The sequence below is a fragment of the Peromyscus eremicus genome, chromosome 10, assembly GCF_949786415.1.
Source record: "Peromyscus eremicus chromosome 10, PerEre_H2_v1, whole genome shotgun sequence".
Lineage (NCBI taxonomy): Eukaryota > Metazoa > Chordata > Mammalia > Rodentia > Cricetidae > Peromyscus > Peromyscus eremicus.
In genome coordinates this window covers 78,095,218-78,121,369 of record NC_081426.1, presented here as the reverse complement: position 1 = coordinate 78,121,369, position 26,152 = coordinate 78,095,218, and the positions used below count along the sequence as shown (strand labels likewise).

General features: G+C 37.9%; 2 protein-coding genes across 3 annotated transcripts in view; both read right to left on the bottom strand.

Moving 5' to 3' along the window:
* The window catches only part of LOC131920427 (UDP-glucuronosyltransferase 2B15-like), a 77,270-nt gene extending 72,153 nt beyond the window's left edge, over window positions 1–5,117 (bottom strand). Inside the window, exon 1 of the mRNA XM_059274759.1 lies at window positions 4,390–5,117. Within this exon, the coding sequence (XP_059130742.1) occupies window positions 4,390–5,117 (728 nt within the window). The remainder of the gene's footprint in view (window positions 1–4,389) is intronic.
* A 9,068-nt stretch (window positions 5,118–14,185) lies between these two features.
* LOC131920724 (UDP-glucuronosyltransferase 2B1-like) lies at window positions 14,186–25,807 on the bottom strand. 2 transcript variants are annotated; one of them, XM_059275152.1, is made up of 6 exons: window positions 25,084–25,807; window positions 23,644–23,792; window positions 19,832–19,963; window positions 18,008–18,095; window positions 16,185–16,404; window positions 14,186–14,465 (listed from the first exon to the last, which is right to left on the bottom strand). In XM_059275152.1, exons 1-6 carry the CDS (start codon window positions 25,805–25,807, stop codon window positions 14,186–14,188), a joined length of 1,593 nt encoding a protein of 530 aa, XP_059131135.1. The 2 variants fall into 2 exon arrangements, with proteins under 2 accessions (XP_059131135.1, XP_059131136.1); XM_059275153.1 differs by having other exon boundaries at window positions 25,336–25,807.
* Between the last annotated feature and the right edge of the window lie 345 nt (window positions 25,808–26,152).

The following is a 26,152-nucleotide window of genomic DNA, read 5'->3' as shown; positions in this document are numbered from 1 at the left end:
GTGTTTGACATGGCAATCATGTATCATATCACCCATGCATATTAGATCTATACTCCTGAAATTCATAACATAATCTCTTAATTGTAAACAAACCACTGTAATAAAGTTTAGAGATGTTTATTATCCCAGATATAACCACAGTCTTTTTACTGAATCAACTTGTAACTTGATTCAGTCTTTTCCAACTTCTTTTCTACTTCTGTATGTTATGGTTTCCTTATTTTGAGCATATCACGTAAGTTATATTATAATATGGGTAGTTTTTTGCATATGGCTTCAATATTTCTGAAGTTTTTGAGGACTCTTCATGTTATAACAAGCATGCAAATTAGTTCTGTGTAGTCATCAAACCTCATTTTGTAATATAAGACCACACTTATTTATTCATTCCTGAACTGATTATTTCTTTGTTGTTCCCTCACATTTGTCCCCTATAAATGTTGATGTTATTTATTGAAAATAATTGTTTTCATACAATATATTCTGATCATAGTTTCCTCTTCCCCATCTCCTCCCAACCTTTCAACTCATCCAACTCCATGCCTTTTTCTCTCTTTAGAATACAAACAGGCAAACAAACAAACCAAAATTAAAAATGAAAAAACAAAGATAAGGCAAAAGAAGTGTGTGTGCTACACACACAAAAAAAAACCATGAAAATACAAAAGCAACCATAACACACTAGCAAAAAAACCAGTATGATGAAGAGAGCCCAAATAAAGCAATATGAGACATAAACAAAAACAAAAAAAACAAAAATTCTCCACAAAAACATCATTGAACTTGTTTAGTGTTGGCCATCTACTACTGAGCATGGAGCCTACCCTTAGTTGTGGTTTATATATCCATAGACATTCTAATGGAGAACAGTAATTTTTTCTTTGAGAGCAGTTTGAATCAGTTGGAGTTAGCTTCGTGACTAGGGATGGGAGCTTATACTCTTCCGTCTCTCCACACTGAGATCCTGTATGGCTTGAACCTGTGCCTGCCCGGTGCTTGGTGCCACAGTCTCTGTAAGTTCATAGCTATAACTTTCCTGTTGTATCTGGGAGGCATAAATTCATTGATGTCTTACAATCTTATCACACTCAGGACTGAGTATTCCAAAGTCTCTCATTCTCTACACATTATCCAAGTTATGGGTCTCTGTATTAGTTCCCATCCACTATAAAGAGAAAGCTTCCCTGATGATGGTTGAGCAAGACACTGATCTATGGATATAGCAAAATGTCATTATATTCCTATGTTCCTTTAGCAGAATTGTAGTATGTGGACTACATACTACAAAGTGGACTATCACTCCAATCAGAGTGGTTGGTTGCTCCCACCACATTTCTGCCACTGTTGCTCTGGTGTATCATGCAGGCAGGTCACCTCTGTAGATTTAAGAGTTGATAGCTGAGCTGGTGGTTGTATTTCTCCTCCGATAGGTTGCAGAGTACCTTTCAGTACCATGAACACTGGACAGTAGAGGGGAAGGCTCTCGGTAGGTGCTAGCTCAACTTCTCCATTTTTCCATGAGTTAAGTGTGGTCTTCAGCAATAGGGCCTTACCATCAGTTCATGGGGAGAAATCAATAGCCTTGGCAATAGTCAGAGTTGTTTGAGGGTTTCCATGGGGCTCCTTTGGCCAACAACTCATTTAGATGTAATCCATTTGTAACACCAGGAGTTTCTCTTTGTGCTGGGAGATGTCTAGCCTCCCTAATTATTTTGTAATTCTACTTATATTTCTTTCATATCTCTATATATTTAAAAAGGCTTCTATAGTAGAAGGTTTCCATACAACCAAATGGCCCTTGGATTTGTAGTAACTGCCTGTATTATATCTCTTATGCTCCACTTCTGATCCTCTTCATCATTCAATCCTGTGTCTTTCTTCCCACTGTCTCTCCATAACTATGTATTGTATTTCTCCTTCTTTGGGAGATCTTCTCATCCCCCAGTCCCTTACTCTGTACCAAACTTCAGGGATTTTACACATTGTAGCATGTCTATTGCAGGCTTAAAAGCTAACAATATAATAATTGTCTTTTTTTTTTTTAAATCTGGGTTACCTCTCTCAACATGATTTTCTAGCTCCATCTAGTTACCTATGAATTTCATAATTTAGTTTTTCTTTTTAGAGGCTGCATAATATTCCATTATGTAAACGCACCACATTTTCATTATCCACTCATCTATTGATGAACGTCTAGGCTGTTTCCAGTTTGGCTATTATGAATAGAGTAGCAACATCATGGATGAGCCAGTGTTTCCTTAATAGGATATAGAATCCTTTGTATATATGTCTAAGAGAGATATATTTGAATCTTGAGGTATATCGCTTTCCATCTTCCTGAGGAACCCACACACCAAGTCCCATAGTTCCTGTACAAGTTTGCATTCTGACTAGCAATGGATGGGTATTCCCCTTTCTTCACATCCTTGTCAGCACGAGCTATAATTTTTTGTTAATCTTGGCCATTCTAACTGGTTTTAGATGAAATCTCAAAGTAGTTTTAATTTCCCTTTCCCCAATGACTAAGGCTATTTAATGCTTCTTTAATTGTTTATCAGGCATTTGTGTTTCATCTTTTTTGAGAATTCTCTGTTTAGTTCTATACCACAGTTTTAAATGGCTATGTGTTTTATTTTCTTTTGTTTTTCTCCTTCTTTGGGGGGGCTGGGTTATAAAGCATGTTTGTATGTATCTATATATCTGTATCTATCTATCTATCTATCTATCTATCAATCATCTATCTATCTATCTATCTATATCTCTGTGTATAATGTCTGATGTAAGTTTGCAATATGAATTTCTTATACTAATATATATTATATATAATATATATATATTTCTTATGCTTTGATATATATATATATATATATATATATATATATAAAGTCACTGTGCAAGCAACTTGGGAGAAAATACCAGATGTGGTATTGGAAATTCATGATTACCAAATATCTAAATATGCCATTGAAGTGAAGAATAATCAATGCCATTATCTATGAATCCCATTGGTCATGCTCAGGGAAACGCTTTTCTTGGAACACCCCATCTAGTTTGCCCTGTTTAGCTGCTGTGTGCTCCTGATGTGTGCTCCTCTGAGGGAACTGAGAATTTTGTGTTGTTTTATTTTTTTTGAGATATTTTGATGGACCCCAGGGTGGTCCCTATGTCACTATGTAGCCAAAACTGACCTTGAACTCCAGATCCTTGTCCTCCATGTCTCAACTGCTGGGATTACAGGTGTGTGCTGCCATGCCCAATGTAAACATTTGTGGGAATTTTGTTTCAGGATTTCATTTTGAGACAGGGTCTTACTATATTGCCCTGGCTGACTTCAAAGAGAATTTTCAATTATGCCTGAGTTCCTTGTCTTCATGCTGCTCTTGATTCATGATTGACTGTATTAATTAAGTATGTGTAAGTTTGTTTGCAGATAATAAGGATAGCAAGTCTTAAAATAAGGGAAGAGCAATGTATGGTCATTAGGTATATTTTAATACACTGTAACTAGTAATCATTATTCATACACTTCAGTGTTAAACATTCTAAACACAATTTCAACACCCCTAATAAATAAATATAGTTTCTCCAAAATCCTGATTTCACACATTTTCTGAGCTTGGTACATAAACATTGTATTCACAGCTGTGCAGAAACTTAGTAGGTAAAAATAAGAAAATATTTCAAACTATAAATGAGAAAACTAATTTATATAAATGGAAAACTTCTCAATACTATGTAGATACGTATCTAGAAATGTATATTAGTGCTCAGCCTATATGTGTAAATCATGAAGACATTGAATTTGTTTAAAGCTACTGTTTTACGGGCTAGTGATATGCTTTAGATGGTTAAAGTGTTTACCATGAAAGCACGACTTTTTCAGTCCTCATACAAGCCTGAACACCTGAATTCATCCTGAAAATCCAAATAAAGTTGGAGGTAAAAACTCATCAAGGTTTAATCTGATTTCCACATACACAACACAGAGCACTACACCCGTAATAGAAGTCTGCATGTTACTCATAATAATAATAGTAATGGCATCGATATAATGATGATGATGATCATGCCACAACCCAGGTAAACCTACTGTTTTAAAACATGAGGTAAAATGGCCCATGGATGTTATTTCTTAGAGAAATTATCAAAGCTTTGGTTTGTGGTGTATGCCTTCCTGAAGATTCCTGTTCATCTTATAGCCAAGGCTTTGCATTTGACATTGGGACAAAAGGTTTTCCACAATGCTTTGAATATGACAGAGAATTTCCCAGACATTTTACCATTTTACTTAGGAGAGATAAATCCTTCTGCTGTCAACACTGTTGTTTCAAATTCACATTCAATGACACAGCAAATTTAGAATGCTGTAGCTAAAACAGATCATGGCACTTACCTAATACTTCACTGTAAAGCTGATTCCACCTCTTCTCATTAAATGTGTGGAACCAAAAGTCAAAATAAAGCACATAGATTACATTTTGCACCCGCTCCATGAATGTCATTCGATCACTCAATTCTGACATAGCAGGAGGCACATAGGAAGGAGGCAGTGGGAGTCCTCCACTGTACTTTTCATATGTGGATCCAGGAAAGAAGCGGAGACTGTACACAAGTGGTGTCTTGAGAAGCTCAGCCAGCAGGTCACTGCAGGGTATGAAAGGATCTGCTACAATAACATCAAAGCTTGAATTGTGTAGTTTTGTCATGAGTTCCTTGTTAAAAACTGCATCTTTGCAGAGACTTTCAAAATAATCTGAATACTTCCAAACCACTTCTTGCAACATTAAAAAGTATCTCCAAAGTGATTTCTTTGGCATCTCATAAATTTGTTTCCTGATTGACTCCATGAAAAGTTCCTCTACATCAGCCATGGAATATGATGAAGGGTATGTTTCAAACTCGATAGTAGATGTGTTGTCAACCTCATAAGAAAGGGAAGATGAAGGTCTCAGAACAGTCACTTCATGGCCCTTCTTCACAAGTTCTTCTAGCATTACCTTTAAGTTGAGCCAATGGCTGTATTCCATTGGCCACACCAGCACCTTCCCACCACTCCCAGATCCAAAGAAGCCACTCAGCTGTAGTAGGAGCAGGGCTGCTGTCATTTTCACAGACATCTTGATTAAATTCAAAGCTGCCTTTCAAATGGTGATTGCTCAACTCTTGCAGATATAGACAGAGTAATAATCAATTAGTTAAAGTATAACTTGTACCTACCAAAGCAAATACACATGGGATTATAACTGAAGTGATTATTTTAAAAGCGGTTGTGGGGTCTGTGGGGCTGGGCAGGACCAGAGGAAACTTCAGTTACATGGGATAGTCACAGCCTCTGGATATCAAATGCAAAATGGGGGTGGGGTGTCAGATATGAACATGGGAAATGATTTCTGATTCTCAGTGACCTTGAATGTATAATGAACTTGAAGAACAGTAGAAAGTGAGATCTCTCTCTCTCCTTCTAATATAGGTTCCTTGATAAGAAATTGGAGTAAAGACATAGCTATTGAGTCATATTTTTTTTTATTTTATAGTTAGTGTTTTTTCATGTGAGGTTGGCAACATCAATAATTTACCATACTATTTAATGATTTTAGATATATGACTCAGAGGTCCAGAGTAGATCCTTATAATTATAAACACTGCAATTAAATTTAGAGCTGATTTTATCCTGGATAGAAGCCCCGTTCTTTTAGCCTTTCCATTGGTTTCAGCTGTACCCAATCAGGTAGTCACCATGGCAGGAGCGAATATATTCTAATGAGACACTTCTGCCTCCCCCCTTGACTATCAGACTGTTGAAAAAAATGGACACTAAGAATTTGAACTTTCCTGGTGACCTGCTGGGAGAAGAATTGTCTGATGCCTTGGATGTACTCAAGAAGAATCTGTCCTCCAGGGCCATTTACAAGGTGTGTGTGTGGGATAACATTTCTGAAGAGCCTAGGAGCTAAGGTAATGTTGGGCAAGGGACCACATTATGGCTGAACTGCTTAGCTATGCATATGTCTTGTCAGAATCCCAAAGATGGAGTTGGCTAAGGGTGACTGGCTCTCTCTGTCTCTCTTCCTGAAGTGATCATGATAAATAAATCAGTTTTTTTTTTCTGTATTTCACAATTGATATGGCTTCTTTCACCCTATCACAACATTGGTGCTATATGGCTCGGCAGAGGCCCCCCTGACACAGTCTGAGACGCCCTAGGATCCCTGGAACCTTCAAATTGGTAAGCCCCTACCCTGCTTCTGTTCATTTCCCACAAGTGAGAACTTGTCTCACCTTGAAATCCCAGTACGGGGCACTCTATTTGGGCATCTTGTTCTCTGTTTGAGGAAACATTGCAGCAGCCTGTGCTGTCCTGTTTCTCAGACTTCAGTGTCCTTCGGTCCCCTGCTCTGCTTTTGATGAATTGCTCAGCAGCTTTCACCTTCTGCCTCACTCATGGGCAATTACTCAGATCCAAGGATTCTTGGGCTTTGCACTCTCATCCCTTCCTCCCTCCCTCCTGCTTGTGGTCACTGCTGCCAGCGCTCATGGCACCAGGGCGGCCTCCAGGAACTGAGCCCCTGCCTCTGGCACCCACCCGCGTTTAGGCAGCTCCAGCTGCCACTGCTTGATGGCTCCCTTATCTCCTTCTTCTCCTTGACTGTCTCCCACCTTGCTGTCTCTCAGTGTATGCCTGCAATCTTGTAAATTCTTCTCTCTGAGTTTTTGTCACCTGACCTTTCCTGGGAAGTTTTGTCTGTCATTCTGTTAAAAAAAAAAAAAAGTTTATTTCATATTTGCAAATGGAAGTGTATGATGGATGTGGCCATGTGACTGTGTTTCTGTCTGAGTTTTTAATGCTTGCATTTAAAACTGTTTGTCTTGTTAAAAAAAAAAAAAAAAAAATATGACCACGTGGTCAGGCCCCCAGACAGGTCATATGGCCTCATTGCCATCTTTACTAACGGCAGCAGAAAGTCACTTCCTGTCCATGACTCAAGTATTGGTGGGGTGCCCAGTGCTTAGGTCGTCTGTTTGGGGATGTGGGACATCTGCTCTGGGCCAAGAAAGCTCTGCCCAGTGCTAGGCATTATTTTACAGGGCTGAGGACTCCAGCCTTGCAGGCCTCTGCAGGCTTTGGTCACAGTCTGGCACTCCACTGAGGCTCTGAATGTGCTCCTAAGAACAGGGGGCCCTGAGACCCTGGCAGGCCCTGAGCTAGAGCTTGCCTTCCAGACCCTGCAGTGAGTCCTGAGCTGCCTTGTCAATACTGTCTTCTCCCTCTCCGGTGTCACCAGCTTGCACTTCTCTATGGGCGGGACAGCAGCTCCTGTAGCCCCAGAGGACTCACCTTTCCTGCTCTGCCACTTCAGCCTCCCAGCTCCCATGCCTGTGGGTGGGGCTTCTCCCAATCTGTGATAGGGTAGCAACACTAACATGCTTGAGAGGTTGCGAAAAAGTTTTTGTTTGCCTTGTTGGAAAGTTAGCTATTTCTAAAAACAAGAGGGTACTTTATTTTTGATATCACAGGAAGACATCTGAGGGATTTTAAACCTTTTTTTTTCTTAACAGTTTTTAAGATATTTAAATTTATAAGGCTATGGACAACTTGCAGGTCATTTTATAGATCATAAATCAAGCCTTACTTGTTCTAAAGCTATTAGGTCTCTTGATAAAAAACATGTTATAAGATATAACATGCATGCTTTGAAGGACTCAGAAAATGATTCAGTATATAAATACCAGTTACAAAGATATAAATAGATGATTTAAATGCTTCAGATTACTTTCCCCTTCTATTATATTGTTATATTAAGATTTCAAAAGTTCAGATTTTAACATTAATAAAATTCTGATACTGTTTGGGTCACAAGCTCAAGATTTTAGACTTTTTTTGTTTTGGTTGTCTTCTAAATATAAACCTAAACTTCTCATCAGGCCAAAGACATCTCTGTCGAATCTGTACCTGACTCTCTAAACAAAAAAAGTACATATTTTTAACCCAAATCTGTAATTTTGCTAGGACTCAAAGGTATGAGTCTAGATACCCATTACCTGCTGACTTCAACCTGTAAACCATGGACTTACTAAAAGCTGATATGGACCAACCCAGCAGATATAAATGCTCCTTGTTTCCAGGTGGGTCAAATCAGATGCTTCTGTAAGCTTTAAAGGGGCTGAGGAGGGTACCCAATTCCCATACAGGAATTGGCAAAATTGGCTTGTTTTAACGCCCAAAAAGAGACAGCTGAGTCTTCCTGATGGGCACAGCTGCAACAGAAACCTACACTCCAAGCCCATGCCTTGGCAGCTGCCCTGAGGCCACTAGACCCCTCAGCCCCCACACACGGGAGACAAGGGAAGTTGACCATGAGGCTCCATCCTGCTGGAGCTCAGCCCAAGTCAATACCACCAGGAGCCTGTGTCAAATGCAGCCTGGGGCCACTGGTCACAGTATCACCCTGACCCTCAGCCACCCACGAGGCCATGCCCTGTCTACTGACAGCCTGGACACTGGAGATCTGAATGCCCCATGCTGGCTCATCCTCTATGCCATGCCATGGAAGTCCAGCCTCAGCAACATTGGCATCTGATTCTCCCAGCCTTTGAACTTCTAAGCCTGGTGGAAGACTGATGGCATCTAGACTTGGTGACTCCCATTCCCTCTCCAAGCCTGTGGTGGCACTGCAGGTAGCACGTAAATCCATTGACCCTCTACTGGACTCAGGAGCTACTTATTCTGTTCTAACCTCTTCCCTGGGTCCCACAGTTCCCTTGTCAATTCCTGTCATAGGGGTGGATGGGACCCCCCCTCCTTCCCATTTAAGAGAAACCTGGGACTGCCTACATAGCTAGAAAGCTGTCTCAGTTCTGTTCACTTACTTATCCTTCTCAGATCTGATGGTGTTTGATGACCAGGATTTGCCAATTTTACATCTCTCCCCCAATCCTTGGTAGCTCATTAATAAGTTTCCTGTCAAAAGTACAGGCAGATGTACCTCATTCACAGACTCCATGGTACAGGATAAAACTGGTTTCAGATGTAACTTCAGAGGTTCAAAAGTTTAACATTGATAAATACAGTTTTGATAAACTGATAGATCACTGACTATAGACAGTCTTGGGAGTCCTTAAACTTCTGTGGATTTTACAGTTACCAGCTTTTAGGAGACAGGTTAGTATTGGAGAGGGTAGGGATCTGCCCTCCTCCTTCACTCATTCAACCACTTCCATTTAGTCAGTTTCCTCTGGTTATAGATTTAAAGATATGTTCATGCTTTTTAACCCAAAGCCATAGCTTTTGCTATGACACCAAGATGTAAATCTGTGCCAATTGTTTTACAAACACTTGCAGGTCCCTGCACAGATTGACCCTTCCTGCAAGACTTGTGCCAAGGCCAGACCCTCAAAGACCTTCCAGATACACCACCAGCCACTGTAGCAACTGAGGACACCAACCAGGCAAATACTGCCAGTTTAACGTCACCCAAATGCCCACTCATAAAAACTCTGTTATCTCCCGATTTTCTGACACTTTCCCAGGATGGATAAAGGCGTTTTCCACCTCCAGAGAAACAGCAGATGGGATGGCTCAAGTATTCGTGAAAAACACATCATCCCTCAATTCACTGCTGGTAACCCCCTCTCCAGGCTCAAGTGGGCACCAACCCAGCAACTGGTACCTAGTTTTCCAAGATGTCCCAATAAAGAACATATCTGTTCTAGTGTCTCACTCATTCACACTTGCCTCTTCTGTACAACCAGGGCACTTCTCTGTTCCATGCTTTCTGGCAGGTTTCACTCTTCCCATGGCTAGCCCCATTCATAGGACCAATGCCATTTTTTTCTGCTAGCAATCTGCCTTCTCAACTCTCTCAAGGAACAGATGCCTGAGGACTCCACTATGACAGCTAACTAAGAGCTTCTTTACTCACACCTCCCATCAGGCATGACATCGACCTCCAACTTCCCCTTCCCATTTTGCCACTTGTCAGCAGGAAGCAGTCTTAAGAAATCAGTGCCCCTACTCCCCCCACTTGCTATCTATAACTCACCTTTTTATAATAATCAAAAGGGAGGAATGTTAGCATTCAGACCTACTTCTTGGAATCCTGGCCAACAAGCAGATAATACCCTGGCCTGCCCAGCATCCTGATGCTATCCTATTAAATTATTATCCTTATTAAATAAATATGATTTAAAAATAGGAACCTAAAATGTAATTCTGAGCAAGTAGGCTTGGAGAAGGATTAGAATCCCATTACAAAGCAATTTTTATAAAATAAAAACGGAAGTATGGAAATTAATGGGGCAATATGCCTTTTAATTCTAGATATGCAGAGACTGGAATTAACTGCTAACCAGGGCAGAAAGATGGTGTTTAAAGTAAACCTTGGAATGGGCACATCACCCTGAACCCACTTGATCTCATCTAAGGTGAATTTTGGTTTCTGCTTAGGATTGTTTTGAATCCAAATATTGGCAGGAGCCAGAGCCCGCTTTTGTTATTGCTCATGGCCATGTCGGAGGAGCAGCAGGTGGCACTTGAATTCAGGAATTTCAGCCCACCAGGAAGCAGGGCACTGATGGGTCAATCTCAGATGATACAGCTTTGGCTTCAGAATATCTTTAGTTACTGCTGTGCCTTTACATGTTTGCTGCTGCCATTTTTTTCTGTTATTGGTACAGTGTGAATGGGCACATGGGGATTCTTACTGCCTTTAGTGTAGTGTGATTATCTCATGGACATATCCTGTTCTACTGGGCATTTTCACCTGTGGATTATTATGCAGATGATTTCATTTTAAGCTGTACTGTTTAACTGAAGTAATAATATGTTATTATATAATACGCAATAATGGTGTTAGTTTAAATATAATTTTAATTATTAAGGGTTTGTAACAAATATAGTAAGGGATTATGATGGGGAAAATTAATATGGGTAAAGATAGGATACAGTGTTGTCTCTCCTCTCATAATTAGGGGCTATAGAGGATAGAAAATAAGAACAAGGAAATGCCACACAGCGAGGACTTATGAGTTTCTCTGGAGGAGCCATACAGAGAGTGGCTTAAGTTAATGATTAACGAAAACAATCTAGTCCCAGAAGTTAGCTCTTTTTGATAGTGGGAAATGTGTTCATGAATTTTGGTGTACTTCATAGCTAAAACAAAGTTTTAAATAATGACTTCTGTAACTAGAAAACAAAGAATTGCATGGTTAGTTAAGATAATTAGACTGGACTCTGAAATATGAAAAAGCGAAACCAGTAATCCGTTTTTCTGCCAATTATAAAGACTATTGCCTATGTAAGCAGTTATAGCTGAAAGACTCCTGATCTCTGAGAAGTCTAAAAAATAAATGTTTAAGTGTATGTGGGTTCTTGGGGATAATTTGTTTTCCACTTGTAATATATAAAATGTTTAAACATTTAAGGAATATAGAAAATATGCTCTTTTTTACTTGTATTCATTGTAATCATTCACATAAAAATAGAATGTAACCACATTGTAATTCTTATATTGCTTGAAAGGTTCTGCTGGGGTATATAAACTGTAAGGGAAAAAATAAAGATATATGGAAGGAAAAAAACAGAAAAGATATAGGTAGAAGTAAGGATGTAGAAGGAAGACATCAGGAAGTAGATGGAAGGAAAACATCAGGAAGTAGATGAAAGGAAGTCATCAGGAAAGAGAAAGGGGAATATCAGAGTAGAAGAATAGAACAAAAAAATAGAGTAGAACAAGCAAAGAAGAAGAAGAAGAAGAAGAAGAAGAAGAAGAAGAAGAAGAAGAAGAAGAAGAAGAAGAAGAAGAAGAAGAAAACAATATAAAAACTTTTATCCCTTGTGGTGGTATTGTGTTCCTCAAAACATTGTGCACCCTAATAAACTTACCTGGGGTCAGAGACAGAACAGGCACTAGATACAAAGGCTAGAAAATGGTGGCACTCACACCTTTAATCCTAGCACTTCAGAGGTAGAAATCCCTCTGGATCTCTGTGAGTTCAAGGCCACATTGGAAACAGCCAGGCATGGTGACACACACCTTTAATCCCAGAAAGCAAGCCTTTAATCCCAGGGAGTGAGGCAGAAAGCAGAAAGATATATAAGGCGTGAGGACCAGAAACTAGAAGCATTTGGGTGCTTAAGCATTTGGCTGGTTAAGCTTTCAGGCTTCTAGCAGCACAATTCAGCTGAGAGCCATTCGGATATGAGGACACAGAGGCTTCCAGTCTGAGGAAACAAGACCAGCTGAGAAGTTGGCCAGGTGAGGTTAGCTGTGGCCCATTCTGTCTCTCTGATCTTCCAGTGTTCATCTCAATACTTGACTCCAGGTTTGATTTTATTAATAAGACTCTTTAAGATTCATGCTACAATCCCTCAGAAAAGATGTCTGTGTGTTTTTCTCGCCGACTCTGCATCTATTTCCCAGTCTCCCTGACCTGCAGAAGGCTGGACCCTCTGCATGTTATCAGATATGTTTCTCCCTTTGAACAGTGTTCTCTTAAGCCTTGTAAGCAAAGTTTTCTTTTGCCCAGTGTTGCCTTTAGGGCTAGATCCAGTAACCTGGGCACATTGACATAGCCTGTTTCTCAATCCACAGAACACTCTTGGCCAGCTTCAGCTCTCTTCCTTATTTCATGTATTTCTAGCATCAGCTTGTTTGTATTGCCCTGGGGTTAAGACACAGGGGTCACATTCTCTCCTGGGTTTAGAAGGAACAAGGGCTCTTTATTGACCAGCTTTCTCATCTCTCCTTTTGTTGGACACTCTGCACTATTGCAGTTACTCTTCCTTTCTGTCCTTGTCCAGGACTGATGCTTCCTTCCCTGGGTAACCTGATCATAATTCATTTCCAAACCTTTTGGGGTCAGTATACTTTACATGTGTGACAGGTGTCCCAGGGCTCACTTTATCTTCACTAACTAGGATTCCTGATGCTCCTGAACTCTAAGCTTTGAACTGTTTATGGTTGAAGGGCTCAGCTCTGCATTGGTAGTAGAATGGTTTCTAGTTTCAGTGTGTGTGCTTCTCATTCAGGACTTCCTTCTTGTTGTTGATAAAATCGTGTTAGTTTCACCTGGTGCTCCAGTGAGGCTCTGCTTACATTTGAACAGAAGTCCTCATGTCCATTCTGAAATTCAGTGCTCACCATTACAGGAGTCCATTTCAGAATGTGTGGATATTTTATTGCAGTGATTAGAGTGGCAATGGGGTAAATCTTTTTGTGATTCTTCACTGCACAACACATTTTTTTTAATCTATAACATATGGATCCACATCATGTGCTAGATACAGTTTTCTTTTGTCTTGCATTTATCTCGAGACTCGGCTTCTTGTAGCTAACCCTGTGTACTTTATAAGTGAGAGGAAATGGAACTTTTAAAAGCTCATGTCTACTTCAAAAGGTTGAAAAAAGAGTGATAGTGTCCAGGTCAGTTGTGACTAAAGGATAAGATGGAGAGTGAATGAATAATCCTGTCAAGTTGTAGAACCTCCCAAGTAATGGAATTTAACACAAGCAGGTAGAAATAATTGTTTGAATGCCATGGAGAAATGCCTCTGTTTTGAAGAGGAACCTTCATCACAGGTCCTTTAATAAATAAAGGATGTGTGGTGTGTGTACAGGAAAATAACCAGAACAACGGCTTCCCTTATACAAAGAAAAAGAAAGTCTATTTCAGAAGTTTGGCTCCTGAACACTATTATTTATGAGTAGTAAAAACAAGAAAGAAAATAGTCCACCAAATGAAGTCAGAACAGGCTGGATATTTGTAAAGGTAACTGACATTACCTTTACCTAACATGACATATTTACCCTTACATAACATAACATGGTATTTCCAAAGATTCTATGCCCATGTGACTTTTGTGAACCACAGTTAATCTCAGTGATTATTATTGGGGATAGCTCCTCAATTACATCAAAACATTCTAAAGTGAACACATGATTTTTGTTTTATAACACTGAGTGCCTATTTGTCATGAAATCTTGCACATCTTAAACATATGAAATACATGAAAGCCTTCTTTACTGAAGACCTGAAACTGTCTTCTCTTAGAGGGAAAGACCTGGCATCTCAACCTTTTCTTGCTGGGAGCAGCTGTGAGATGCTCATCTCTCAGGACTCATGAGGCTTCAATGCAGCTACTCTTTTCTCTTCTTTTTACCCACGTTAGCAGTCCTCCCCACGTCAGCTACTCCCTTTTCTTCTTCTTTCCAGATTTAGCACACTTCTGGCAACAAAAGAGGCAAGACTTCATGATGATGAGCATCACAGTCACCACACAGGCCAGCAGGAATGCAAGCACATCCAGAGAGTGGTACTGGAACCAGGTGAGGTCATGTGCTGCCACACGAAGGTGCTTGGCTCCTTTGTTGCGCATGACATATTCAATCCAGAAGACGGCTCTGTCCAGGGGCTTCATTGGTTGATCATGTTGGATTCTTGATAGCCGAATGGCATTCTTTTTATACCTGAAGGGACAATGTGTACAACTAAATTTAAAATGAAACTAATTTTCAGAGCTACCTAACATTTGTTGGTTTGGGAAAAAGCCCCCAAAGTGACTCAAAATTAACCAAATAGATTTGCTGTGTTTATCAGATGGCATGGAGGATAGTTGTGGGACAGGATGGACAGTTTAGTGGCAGGGAGAAGAGTTGAGTGGCAAGGAGGAGAGTTGAGTCAGCCTCGTGTAGCACAAGTTTGGTCTGAACTTGTCGTGTAGGTTACACTGGCCTTAAAAATACTTAATGAACCTCTCTATCCACTTTCCAACTGATGAGATTACCAGCATCTACTGGCATCTCAGTTACAAGTGCTGGGTCTGTTTTTGCTTTATTCCCATAAAATTTTAATTCTTAATTGGAATTTTTGAAGTTCAGCTATATTTTCAAATTGGCAAGAAATCATTAATAATGAGAGCTAAATCTTTTTCATGTGAGCAACATGTAACATATGATGTAAGACAAATAAGTGAATAGACATATAATTGTCTTAAGCATCACAGGGTAAGGTGTCATGTTGGATATCTCCTCTCCTACCTCTGTTTTCTAATTTCAATCTAAAACTAGATTTATGTTTGAAAACACTTTTTGAAGTATGATTCTTCCTTGCACAGAACTTCCACCAGAATTCTCAACATAATGAAAAAACAAATCCAATTCTGCACCCAGACATGGAGACTGTGTCTATAAGAACCAACATAATTTTCTCCTGTTGTTTTGCTTCTGGATTTTCTGATTAGGTACATCTGTTTTCTGGTAAACCTTGAAAGTACTAATGATGTTCCCTGGGTATGTTATGGATTTAATATTGTCTCTCATTCCAGTGTGCTTGTTTTAATCTCATTGTCCAGGCCTTAACATAAATTTCAACTAACATGGGTTCTTTTGTTGCCATCACTGGCTTAGAAGTCTTAGATGTTGGCTATGAGTTCAGTGAGACTTGATATTAATTTTATGACCTAAACTATTCTAAGGGCTTTTGAGATGTCATAAAATTGAATCTAGAACACATTTTCTCAAAGCTAGTCACTTCAGCTTCTATTGCAGGGTTGGTAGAACATGCCTTTTCTCTGAGCACTTGGGAGTCAGAGTCAAGAGAATCTTTCTGAATTTGAGGCCAGCTCAGTACTACAAAATGAGACCCTGTTTAAAAAATGATAGAAATAATATAAAATTTCACCAAAAGTTTTATAGCTTCAGAAAGTATGGATAAACATTTAAACATTCTTTCATAAATTTTAAAGTTCATGATTACTTCATTATGTATATTCTGTTATATTTTAATGTCCTTGCTACCAGTAGATGTATATTTGAAACATTATTTACACATATACAGAGAATTTTCAGACTAATCATTTCTCATATGAAGTCAAATATGAATTTAGAGTAACTTTATTCTTGAAAACAAGTACATATTTCAGATATGCAAAATAATTTGAAGTTTTTCACTGTTATTCTCCTTCAAATGGGATTAAAATCAATATGATGATGATAATAATCTTTCTATCAATATTTTTAAAGAGGTAGTTACATACATCAAGCATGATGAGACCAATTTTTAATCCCAGCACATTGTAGGCTGAAGCAGGCAGATCTCTATGAGTTCAGGGTCAGTCATGGGATTATACAGTGAGACCCTGTTTCAAAAAAGAAAAATAAACTCAAACAAAAAATAGTTGTACTCACGAAGGGTCATTAATGATGGTCCTCAAGGCAGTGAGAAGGTCTGTAGTTGACAGTGTGTTGAAGTCCACTCTAACAGCTGCTCCCTTGGCTACCATGTGGTTAATATTATCAGGTTGATCAGCAAACAATGGAACACCAACAATAGGAATGCCATGATAGATTGCTTCATAGATGCCATTGGTTCCACCATGAGCTATAAAAGCTTTGGTTTTTGGATGACCTACAATTAGAATTATTTTTACATAATCATTGATTAAAATATTTAAAAAGAAGTGAAATATAAGGGTTCCAAAGGGACTGTTTTCATAGAAAACATGCTATAGCCACAAATTTGCAGCGAAACTGCTTTGGAAGTTTATATCAAGAAGCTCTTAAGTGAGCTGGAGAGGTAGAAGAGTATTTGGAAGAAGTAGTATGTGTCTCGAGAACTGCAAAATGAAACAAGATTGCAACATACGAAAATGAAAGGAAGATTGTGGGTAAAAGATCCAGTGGGAAAGAATCCACATGGTTAGGTTTATAGTACCAGTTGTGAATTTCCCCTGGGGCTCTGAACATAGAGAAGAACCCACAACTGACACTTTTCTAAACCAATGTCATTTCTCCTTGCATTTGAAATCCTTACCTTATACCCACATGTATGTGTAGTTTTCATCCCCCATCAGAGTATCTTATTTTTGCAGCACACAGAGACAAAAAAAAAAGCCAAAGTTGTCAAAATACAGAGAACAACTGACCTTGGGTATGAAGCTCCAAATGATACATCTATAACACAAACCCCCTATATATATAGCTCAAGAAACATTTCAGATGAGGGGGTGGAAATATGGTAAGAATCATAGGACAAGGAAATCTGCTCTGAGATTGTGTCTTCATACAGCACAGGGAGACTGCAGTCACTGAATCTTGATTTTATGGTGGCCTAAACAAGATCAGTACAATGAATATACCAGTTGATGTGCCAATGTAAAGGCAGAAAATGTTACAGTGCCTTGTCCCCAGGTGAAGAGGCACAGACACATAATGACTGCTGAGAGTCAGTTTTCCCCAGGGATGAATTCAAATTTATTATCCAATACCAATGGTGAGTTCACAAACCTAGCAGGAATACTAGATGGACTGAGCAGATTGTATTGTATATCCATATATATGTACAGATGCAATAATAATAACCAATGAGAAAGAGAAAAAAAGGGAGTGGGTGGGAAGGAAGAGGGTAGATATGAGAAGAGTTAAGATAAATGGAGTTGATGGTTTAATTTGACTAAAATATATTGTGTGAAATTTATTTATTAAAATACCACATTAAAACCCAGAGGGCAAGTACACTATTTATATAGAAATGGTTGTGGCACTGGGTCTGGTGTGTAGTGTATAGTCACCAGGATAGTAGATGGTGGAATCTAAGGCCAATCAAGCTACAATTTGTCATGAAATATATTAGCACTTTGTGGTAAATATAGTACACTTGTTTGCATAGAAAATACAGAGTTGGTGCAACAGGAGGGATTAAGATTCTCAGTGGCATTGGAAATATTCCTGTAGTAGGATAAACAATAATGAAAAATTAAGAAACAAGAGACAAAGGGGCAATTCATACAGTCTCTGGACAATTCTTAGAGCAGTTATTACAGCTGAACTGAAGGTATGCAGATTTTAGACATAGAGAAGATGATTTTTAATAATAGGATGACAGAATTTATAGGTAGCTATTTTCCATTCTGTATTTATGAAAATAAATATAAATAAATTTGCTTTATTTTTGACTGTCCTCAGGATCTGCTGCTCCCTTTGTTTTCTTACTTTATTGACCTCTGTCTTACCAAGAAGGTCATTCTGGGGGATCCACTTGTACAGCCGAGTATTGGATCCTAAGGTCTCTGGTTTCTTACCATCAAATCTCCACAGAACCTGTTACACACAGAAAGTACCTTATTCAATTGCAGAAGTTCAAAAGCTTTGGTATATTTTGATTCTGGAGAACCAAGGAGATAATTCAGTTGAACATTATCCAAAGGATTGCTAATGAAATTAAGACAGGGGGTTTCAAAATAGTATGAGATGTTAATAGACTGAAATAAATAATACATTTTCTATACATAGTTTTACAATAACTTGAGCATGATATTTCATCATGCTAATTTATATAGGTCTAATGATTAATGACAAATTCAAGCATACATGAAAATTTTAGGCAGTTAATGCAATCCTGAATGGGAATACTATATACAACTAGTAACAATTTATGGTTATGTATATATTATATAAAATTATAGCTCTTATATTACAAATTCAATATTAATTTATATCTTTTTGAGTCACGGGCACATAATTTTACCTATATTCCCATCTTCCCTAGTCTACTCATTATAATAGTTTTATTTTTGATGCATAAAAATATCATATTGATATAGTTTACTATTCTGAGAAATAATTTCTTTCTTACTAGAAAGTGTATTTACTTTGTTTCAGATGAAACTTTAAGGTCTGCCCAAGGGAAAAATGTGAATAGGAAAATTTTAAGCATGGTTTCTATTGCTCTAAATACAATTCATGTTTAGTGCCAAACTGAGTTCTGAAATACAAGCAATCCTCACAAATGAATACAAACTTTTCATTTTCACTTTCTATATGCTCTCTATCTCATAAAATAAGTTTATATAAAAATTATCTTCATGAACAGGAGAAACTGTTATCAAGTACTAGAGTAAATTCAGCCCCCAAACAGCCAAGGAGTGATGCTTTTAGAAAGTGAGTCAACCATACAAAAGTATATGGAGTCAGGAGCTTCTAGAATCTTCCTATGGCATACTGACATACACCTGACTCCATCTTAAATTCCATGCTTTTTCACCAACCAGAAAAAGATGTTCACTTGATATGCTAGAAGCAGAGTTCCTATAGATGCAATCATAATTTTATCCTCCTGGGCTCACTTCAGGGTCAGGACCTATTTTCATCATCCTTTCTCTTACGTTTTCCTACATCAGCCATTGGGAAGAAGATATTTTCCCCCTTTTTTTTTTTACAAACATTTGTGTTTCATTTTATGTATGTGGGTGTTTTGCCCTCATGTAATTCTGTGCATTAAAAGTATGCCACCTGGAGGCCTGAAAAATGTATTAGATCTCCTGGAACTTGAGTTGGGGACAGTTGTGAGCTAGTTGGTATATAAGTGTTAGCAATCAAACCCAGGATCTCTGGAAGAGCAGCCAATGCTCTTAACCACTGAGTCATCACACCTGCTCCAATATATTTCTTATTATTTTATTTCCTCTTTCTCTCCCCATCCTTTCTTTCTTTTTCTTCTCACTTCTTTGAGAGATGAAAAGCTTGGGAATCACCACGAAGTATAAACTGGCTTTAAATGTGAGAAAGAAAGACCCACTCTGGTCTCTAAGAGCCAGGATGACAGCTATGCACAACCATGCATGGCTGTAACTACAAACTTTCAGATCATGAGGTCAATCAGAACCAGACTATTTCACCCTGAACAATTTAAAATTTTCTTTTTAAAACGGTGTTAGAGATGAATAGAAAAGAGACCTTCATTTTACTTTTCACACGGGAATTTTCTCTACTTAAAACCTTTCAGAGTTTAATAAACTTATAGTACAATTGTCCACCTAGTGGACACTTTATCTCACCTTTTGTGGAATCTGAGCAAGAGCAGATGCAACTATATTGGCCTTTTCATCTGTTAAATTTCTAACCATTGAACCCAGAGAAAACACCACAACACCGTGTTCTCCAGAGCTCTGAACAAAGTCTTCCATTTCCTACAAAGAGAGATGTGACATCGCAAATGAATGGCAGCATAGGAAGGACCACAACAAACTTTATGAGAGGAAATCATGTAATAACTGGAATTATTTTAGAAAGATCAGTGGTTCCATTGCTTCAGTACTCAATATTCATTGAGAGTACATTTGTGCTACAGTGCAACTGACCAAAATAAGTAAATTAGAGATAAAAAGTAATGTTACTAGAGATATCACTGAAATTTAGATGATCATTAGGAGGTATTTTAAAAACAACACAAAGAGGAGGCAGAAAGATTGTAAAAGCCAGAAGAAACGGTGACATCCCAGTGTCTTCCAGACACAGTAAAACTGAGGAATATATGAACTCACAGAGACTGTGACAACACACGTAAGACCCGCACAGTCCAAGCCAGATGAGGTCCCAGCACTGAGAGTGGAAAATGGACATGGACTTCCATTTCTAAATAGGAAGCTTTTTGCAATTGGTACCTGATAGCAAAGGGGAAAATCAATTCTCTCTCTATTGGAATATCACTGGGTAAATCAGTCATATCCTAGAGCAGGACCCATGCCCAGGAGTACTTGGTCAACACAAAATAAATCTCATGATTTTTTTATTTTGTGGGCTTTGTCTTTCACTTTGTTTTGCTTGGGCATTTTTTGGTCTTATTGATTTTTAGGTCATTGTTTTGATTTTCATTTTTGTAGTTTCTCTCTCTCTCTCTCTCACACACACACACACACACACACACACACACACACACAGACTGACAGAGAGTCAGAGAGAACATAAAGTATGGGTGGGGAGGTGGGTATGATCTGGCAGAAGATAATCACAATATATTATATGAAAAAAGTTTTGGGCCGGGCGGTGGTGGCGCAGGCCTTTAATCCCAGCACTCAAGAGACAGAGCCAGGCGGAGATCTGTGAGTTCAAGGTCAGCCTGGGCTACCAAGTGAGACCCAGGAAAGGCACAAAGCTACACAGAGAAACCAAAAAAAAAAGAAAGAAAAGAAAAAAGTTTTGGAATGAATAAAAATTCCAATTTTTTCCAGTATGGCTACTGTAAAGGCAATTGTGACACTCCCTTGCAAAGTTCATATACACACTTGCATATGTCTTCATCTTAGCATAAACATCTCTCTATTTATCTATGTGATTTAAATCTATATTAATGGCCAGGCAGTGGCAGCACACGCCTTTAATCTCAGCACTAGAGAGGCAGAGCCAGGTGGATCTCTGTAAATTCAAGGCCAGCCTGATCTACAGAGCAACATCAGGACAGGCAGCAAAACTACACACAGAAACCCTGTCTCAAAAAAAAAATCTATGTTATAAATGTCTTTTAATAAACTCCAACTCTGCTTCAAAAAAGAAAGTAAATCAATATGCTAACACATCTGGAAATCTTGAAGAAATGGAAGAAAACTGAGGACATAAGAACTTCATTGTAAACACACACAACAGTAACGAACAATGAACTTTAAAGAACATTCGTTACAAAGCCAAACACTGCACACTAAGTAGATTCAATGATGAATGCTGTCCAGCTATAATAAATACATAATACCAATGCTACCCAGGTAGCTCCATAAAGTGGAAAGAGAAAGAATATTTGTTAAGCCTTCTTATTAAGCTAGTATTTTTCTGTTGTTACAATTTGGTTAAAAAAAAAACAACAACATGAATTTCCACACACCCCCAGTGAACACAGATGGAATAAAATACTTGTAAGTAAAACTCAGTGGTATATCAACAATATCTATCATATTTCATATTATATTGATTTCTTTTTCTATTTAAAAATTTTTTATTCCACAAATTTGACTGAAAGAGTGAAAAAAGAAAAGAGAACACAAGTTAGAGTGGGTAAGGATCAGAGGTGGATTTGGGAGAAGTTAGGGAGAGCTGAATATAATGAAAACACACTCTATAAATTCTTAAAGAACCAGGAAAAAGCAAAGAAACACATAGACTAAGTATGAGAAATAAGTTTACAGATTGTCTATAATCCTAACAAAGGTGCACAAATTGCACATGGAAGTTGAAGACAGACCTTTTAAAGAATGGTGCAGAGAGTTCTATTTATCTGCACATATAGGTTGAAAATAGAACTCTCTCACGCTCTGAAAATTTTACTCAAAATGGATAAAAGACATGCAAATGGAAACTGAAAGTTCAAATCTCTCTAAGTGAACTCAATGACATTGAAAAAGATAGTAATTTATTTCTTAGAATCCCATCAGCCCAGGGAATAAATTGGGAACTGACAAGTGGGACACTTCTGAATAACAAAGAAAAATATCATCAAAATGAAGAGACTCTAAAAACTTGGGGAAAAATCTGTGAACTTGTCCAGACTGTAGATGAATTTTAAAAATTCTAATATCAAAAGAAAAAATAATTCAGTCAACATAGATAAATGATCCAGAAGGGACTATTCTCAGTAGAGGTACAAGTAACCTATAATTATATGAAAAATTATTTTAATAGTTTTAGCATTTAGGAAAATGCAATTCAAAATATGTTGATATTCCATCGTAATCCAGTTAGCATGTATGTCACAAAAATTAAAAGAATAGCAAATACTCCCACAGACATTATGAAATTGAACATTTATGTATTTTTTGTAGTTAGGAATGTGAAATGATACCAATATGAAAAACACAAAGAAGGTTCTTCATACAAATAACATTAGCTCTAAATATACAGTTCTGTTATGCCATTCTTGGATGAGACATCTGAGAGAAATAGTCACAAAGAGAAAAAAATACACATAACGATGTTTATTATGCCACTACTCACAATGTCCCAATTATGGAATTAGCTTAGATAGTCTTCAACTGACAAATGTGTAAAAAAGTGTTGGTATATAAACGTAATTGTGTTCTACCCAGATATTAATTAGAGGTCACCATGTTAAGCAATAAGCCAGGCACACAAAGAGAAACTTTGTTTTCCTTTATAAGTGGAAACTACAAAGACAAAAACAAAATACCAGCAAAAACATAACTGTAGAAAGACTACGAGGAAGTCGGAAAGAACAAGAGGCCATGTGGAGCGCTCCTAGTCGCGGCTCTCACGTGACCTGCCTGCTTTGTCATCCTGCTTGGCTGAGTGTGGAGTTTCCTCAATGGTTCTTGGAATTGTCTGCTTTCCTCTTTCTCCCTTTCATTCTTTCATCTAATCCTGCACACTGGTGAGGTCATTGTAACTATGCAAGTATTCTGGGACAGCTCCTGTGATCTCTGTTGGATATGTCTGCCACATATCTGTCTTCCTCTGGTAACACAATACACAATATTTATTATACTATGTACAACATTTCTTCATTCTTATAATCTGTTCAAGTAGAATAAGTTCTCTTTGTTAGAGAATTTTATTCTTCTTTCTTTAGATTTTCAACATATGTCTCTGGCATTTACTATATGTTCTTATAGAATATTAATTCTTTTTATGAGTTACATAAAGGCCCTTAAGTCACTGATCACATTCTAAAATGATATGACATTTTGCTTAACAGTAGTGAGACACAGAGATGTGTTACAGTATGGAAATAATGCATATGTCAGTTGTCAGAGAATTCTAATCCACTTTTTATATCTCTCATGAAACCAAACATCCTGAAAGTGTTGAAGAATTGTTTCCATGAAAAAGGCAAAGCAATTTATCAAAGGAAACAATATAGGGTTACCTTAGGCAATGGTTTGGCTGGTTTGCAGTGGAGTCCTCCAACAAAGTCAAAGTTAGGTAAGAGTGGGTGGGGAAATTCCAAGTCCCAGTAAGTTCGAATGAGCCACATATCTGCTTTCCCCATCATTTCATATAATGTTGTGGGTCTCCCTGCACCACAAAAACAAATAAAAATATGCAATGATTTTGTCTGGCATATAGCATGTGATTTCTAGTGATGAGTTGAAATAATGTAGACAACAATTTGAAATGTTTCACTCGTGGTTTATAATATAGATGTACTAATATTAAATTTAATATTATTAATATTATTATAAAATTAAGTAATAATTTGTGTAAAAACTACATTGTCTTCCAAACTTACACCAATAATTTCAAAGCTTTTTGACTGCTGCAAAGAATCTTGAAAAAACAGCTTTCTTAGAATATTTAGTCTAGTTTATGTATTTTTGAAGCTAGTTTCTTGATCCTTGACTCTTCAAATGCACTATGATAATCTGTAAGGTATGGCTAAATTCCTTTTAGATACTGCTGTACTGGGTCTATCAAAGGGGATTGGTAATACTAACATTTGTGTATGTGGAAGTTACAGCTAGATACTTTCCATAAAAAATTTAACATTCAAATTTTTCTTACTCTTAATTTAGGTGTTATTTTATTTAATGGAAAGGTATTTTAAAAAACTAGCCAATAAAAATGCCTGCATTTGTGGCCGGGCGGTGGTGGCGCACGCCTTTAATCCCAGCACTCGGGAGGCAGAGCCAGGCGGATCTCTGTGAGTTCGAGGCCAGCCTGGGCTACCAAGTGAGTTCCAGGTAAGGCGCAAAGCTACACAGAGAAACCCTGTCTCGAAAAAACAAAAACAAAAACAAACAAACAAAAATGCCTGCATTTTTTCAGCAAGATTTTAGGCTTTAAGTCATCAGTTTTAGGCATCTAAGACGTCTCAAACTCCAAGAAAACCAAGTTCCCTTGACTGTTTCTGGTATTAGAGATACTGATTAATTGTGAAAGACCTTTCAGGAAATTCTAGATAAATGTTTCAATTTGCAAGTGAAAAAACTTTTAGAAGGGAACATACTTTCTTTAGTGCTATACAGATAGTCACGGTAGCAAATTATAAGTCCTTAGTGCACATATCTACAGTCACTAATGCATTCATTGAAACCTAGGGTTTCTTATACTAAGACAAACATAGAATACATCAAATGATTACCAAGATAAATCTTTGTCTCAATTTGCATGGAGAGCAATTTCTGGAGTGTTCTGAACAACTCTACAGTGTTCTACCTTGTTTTGAGGCTATTTAGTTTTTTTCTATTTTTGCTTTATCAGCTCACAATTAGCAACCTCATTCTATGACTGTATATTCATCCACACACACTCACATTCAAAGAAGCAGCAAGTTGGGATTTCACTGTAACAGTGAAAGACAGTTTACCTAGAACGTCACTGTAAAGCTGACTCCAAGACTTCTCATTAAATGGTTGAAACCAAAAGTCAAAGTATAGCAGATGCAACATATTCTTCACCCTTTCCACAAATGTCATGTGGTCACTTAATTCTGAGAGAACCACAGGCACGTAGGAAGGAGGGAGTGGAAGCCCCCCACTGTACTTTTCACATTTGTACCCGGGACAGAAGCGGAGACTGTACACTAAAGGTATCTTCAGCACTTCGGCCAACAGCTCACCACAAGGACCAGCAGCATCTGCAAGGATGACATCAAACTTAGATCCTTGGAGTTTTTTCATAAGACTCTTGTTCCAAACTACAGCTTTGCAGAAGCTTTCAATAATATCAGAATATTCACTATAGATTTGTTGCATTTTTGAATAATATGTCCAAAGTGAGGGTGTTTGAAAATCATATGTCCATTGAGTTACCCAATTCTCAAAAGTATATTGAAGATCATCTTTACTCAAAGGTACAGGATAAATCTCAAAATTAATAGAAGATTCATTGCTAGACTCAATAAAGACGAAAGCTGAAGATGTCAGAACAGTGACTTCATGACCTCTCTGCAAAAGCTCATCCAGAATCATCTTTATATTGATCCAATGGCTGTATTCTATTGGCCACACCAGCACTTTTCCACAAGTTCCAAGTCTAAAGTAGCATATCAGCTGTATCAGCAGCAAAACTGAAGTCTGTTTCATAGACATCTTGCTGAAATGGAATGCTGTTGACATCTATCATTCTTTGCAGGTTCTCATGCTTTTATGCAAATTTGAATAAATCAAGAAGTTAACATATAACTTCAAAACCATCAATGAGTAAACAAGCCTGGTGGTGTGATATCATCTGTAAATATGCACATGGAACATGAACTCAAGGTTAACAAAGTTTGTTTGTCTCCTTTTTTCTTTCTTTCTTTCCTTCTTTCTTTCTCTCTCTCTCTTTCTTTCGTTCTTTCTTTTCTTTCTTTCTTTCTTTCTTTCTTTCTTTCTTTCTTTCTTTCTTTCTTTCTTTCTTTCTTTCTGGTGCCTGATACTACTCAGCTAAGATCA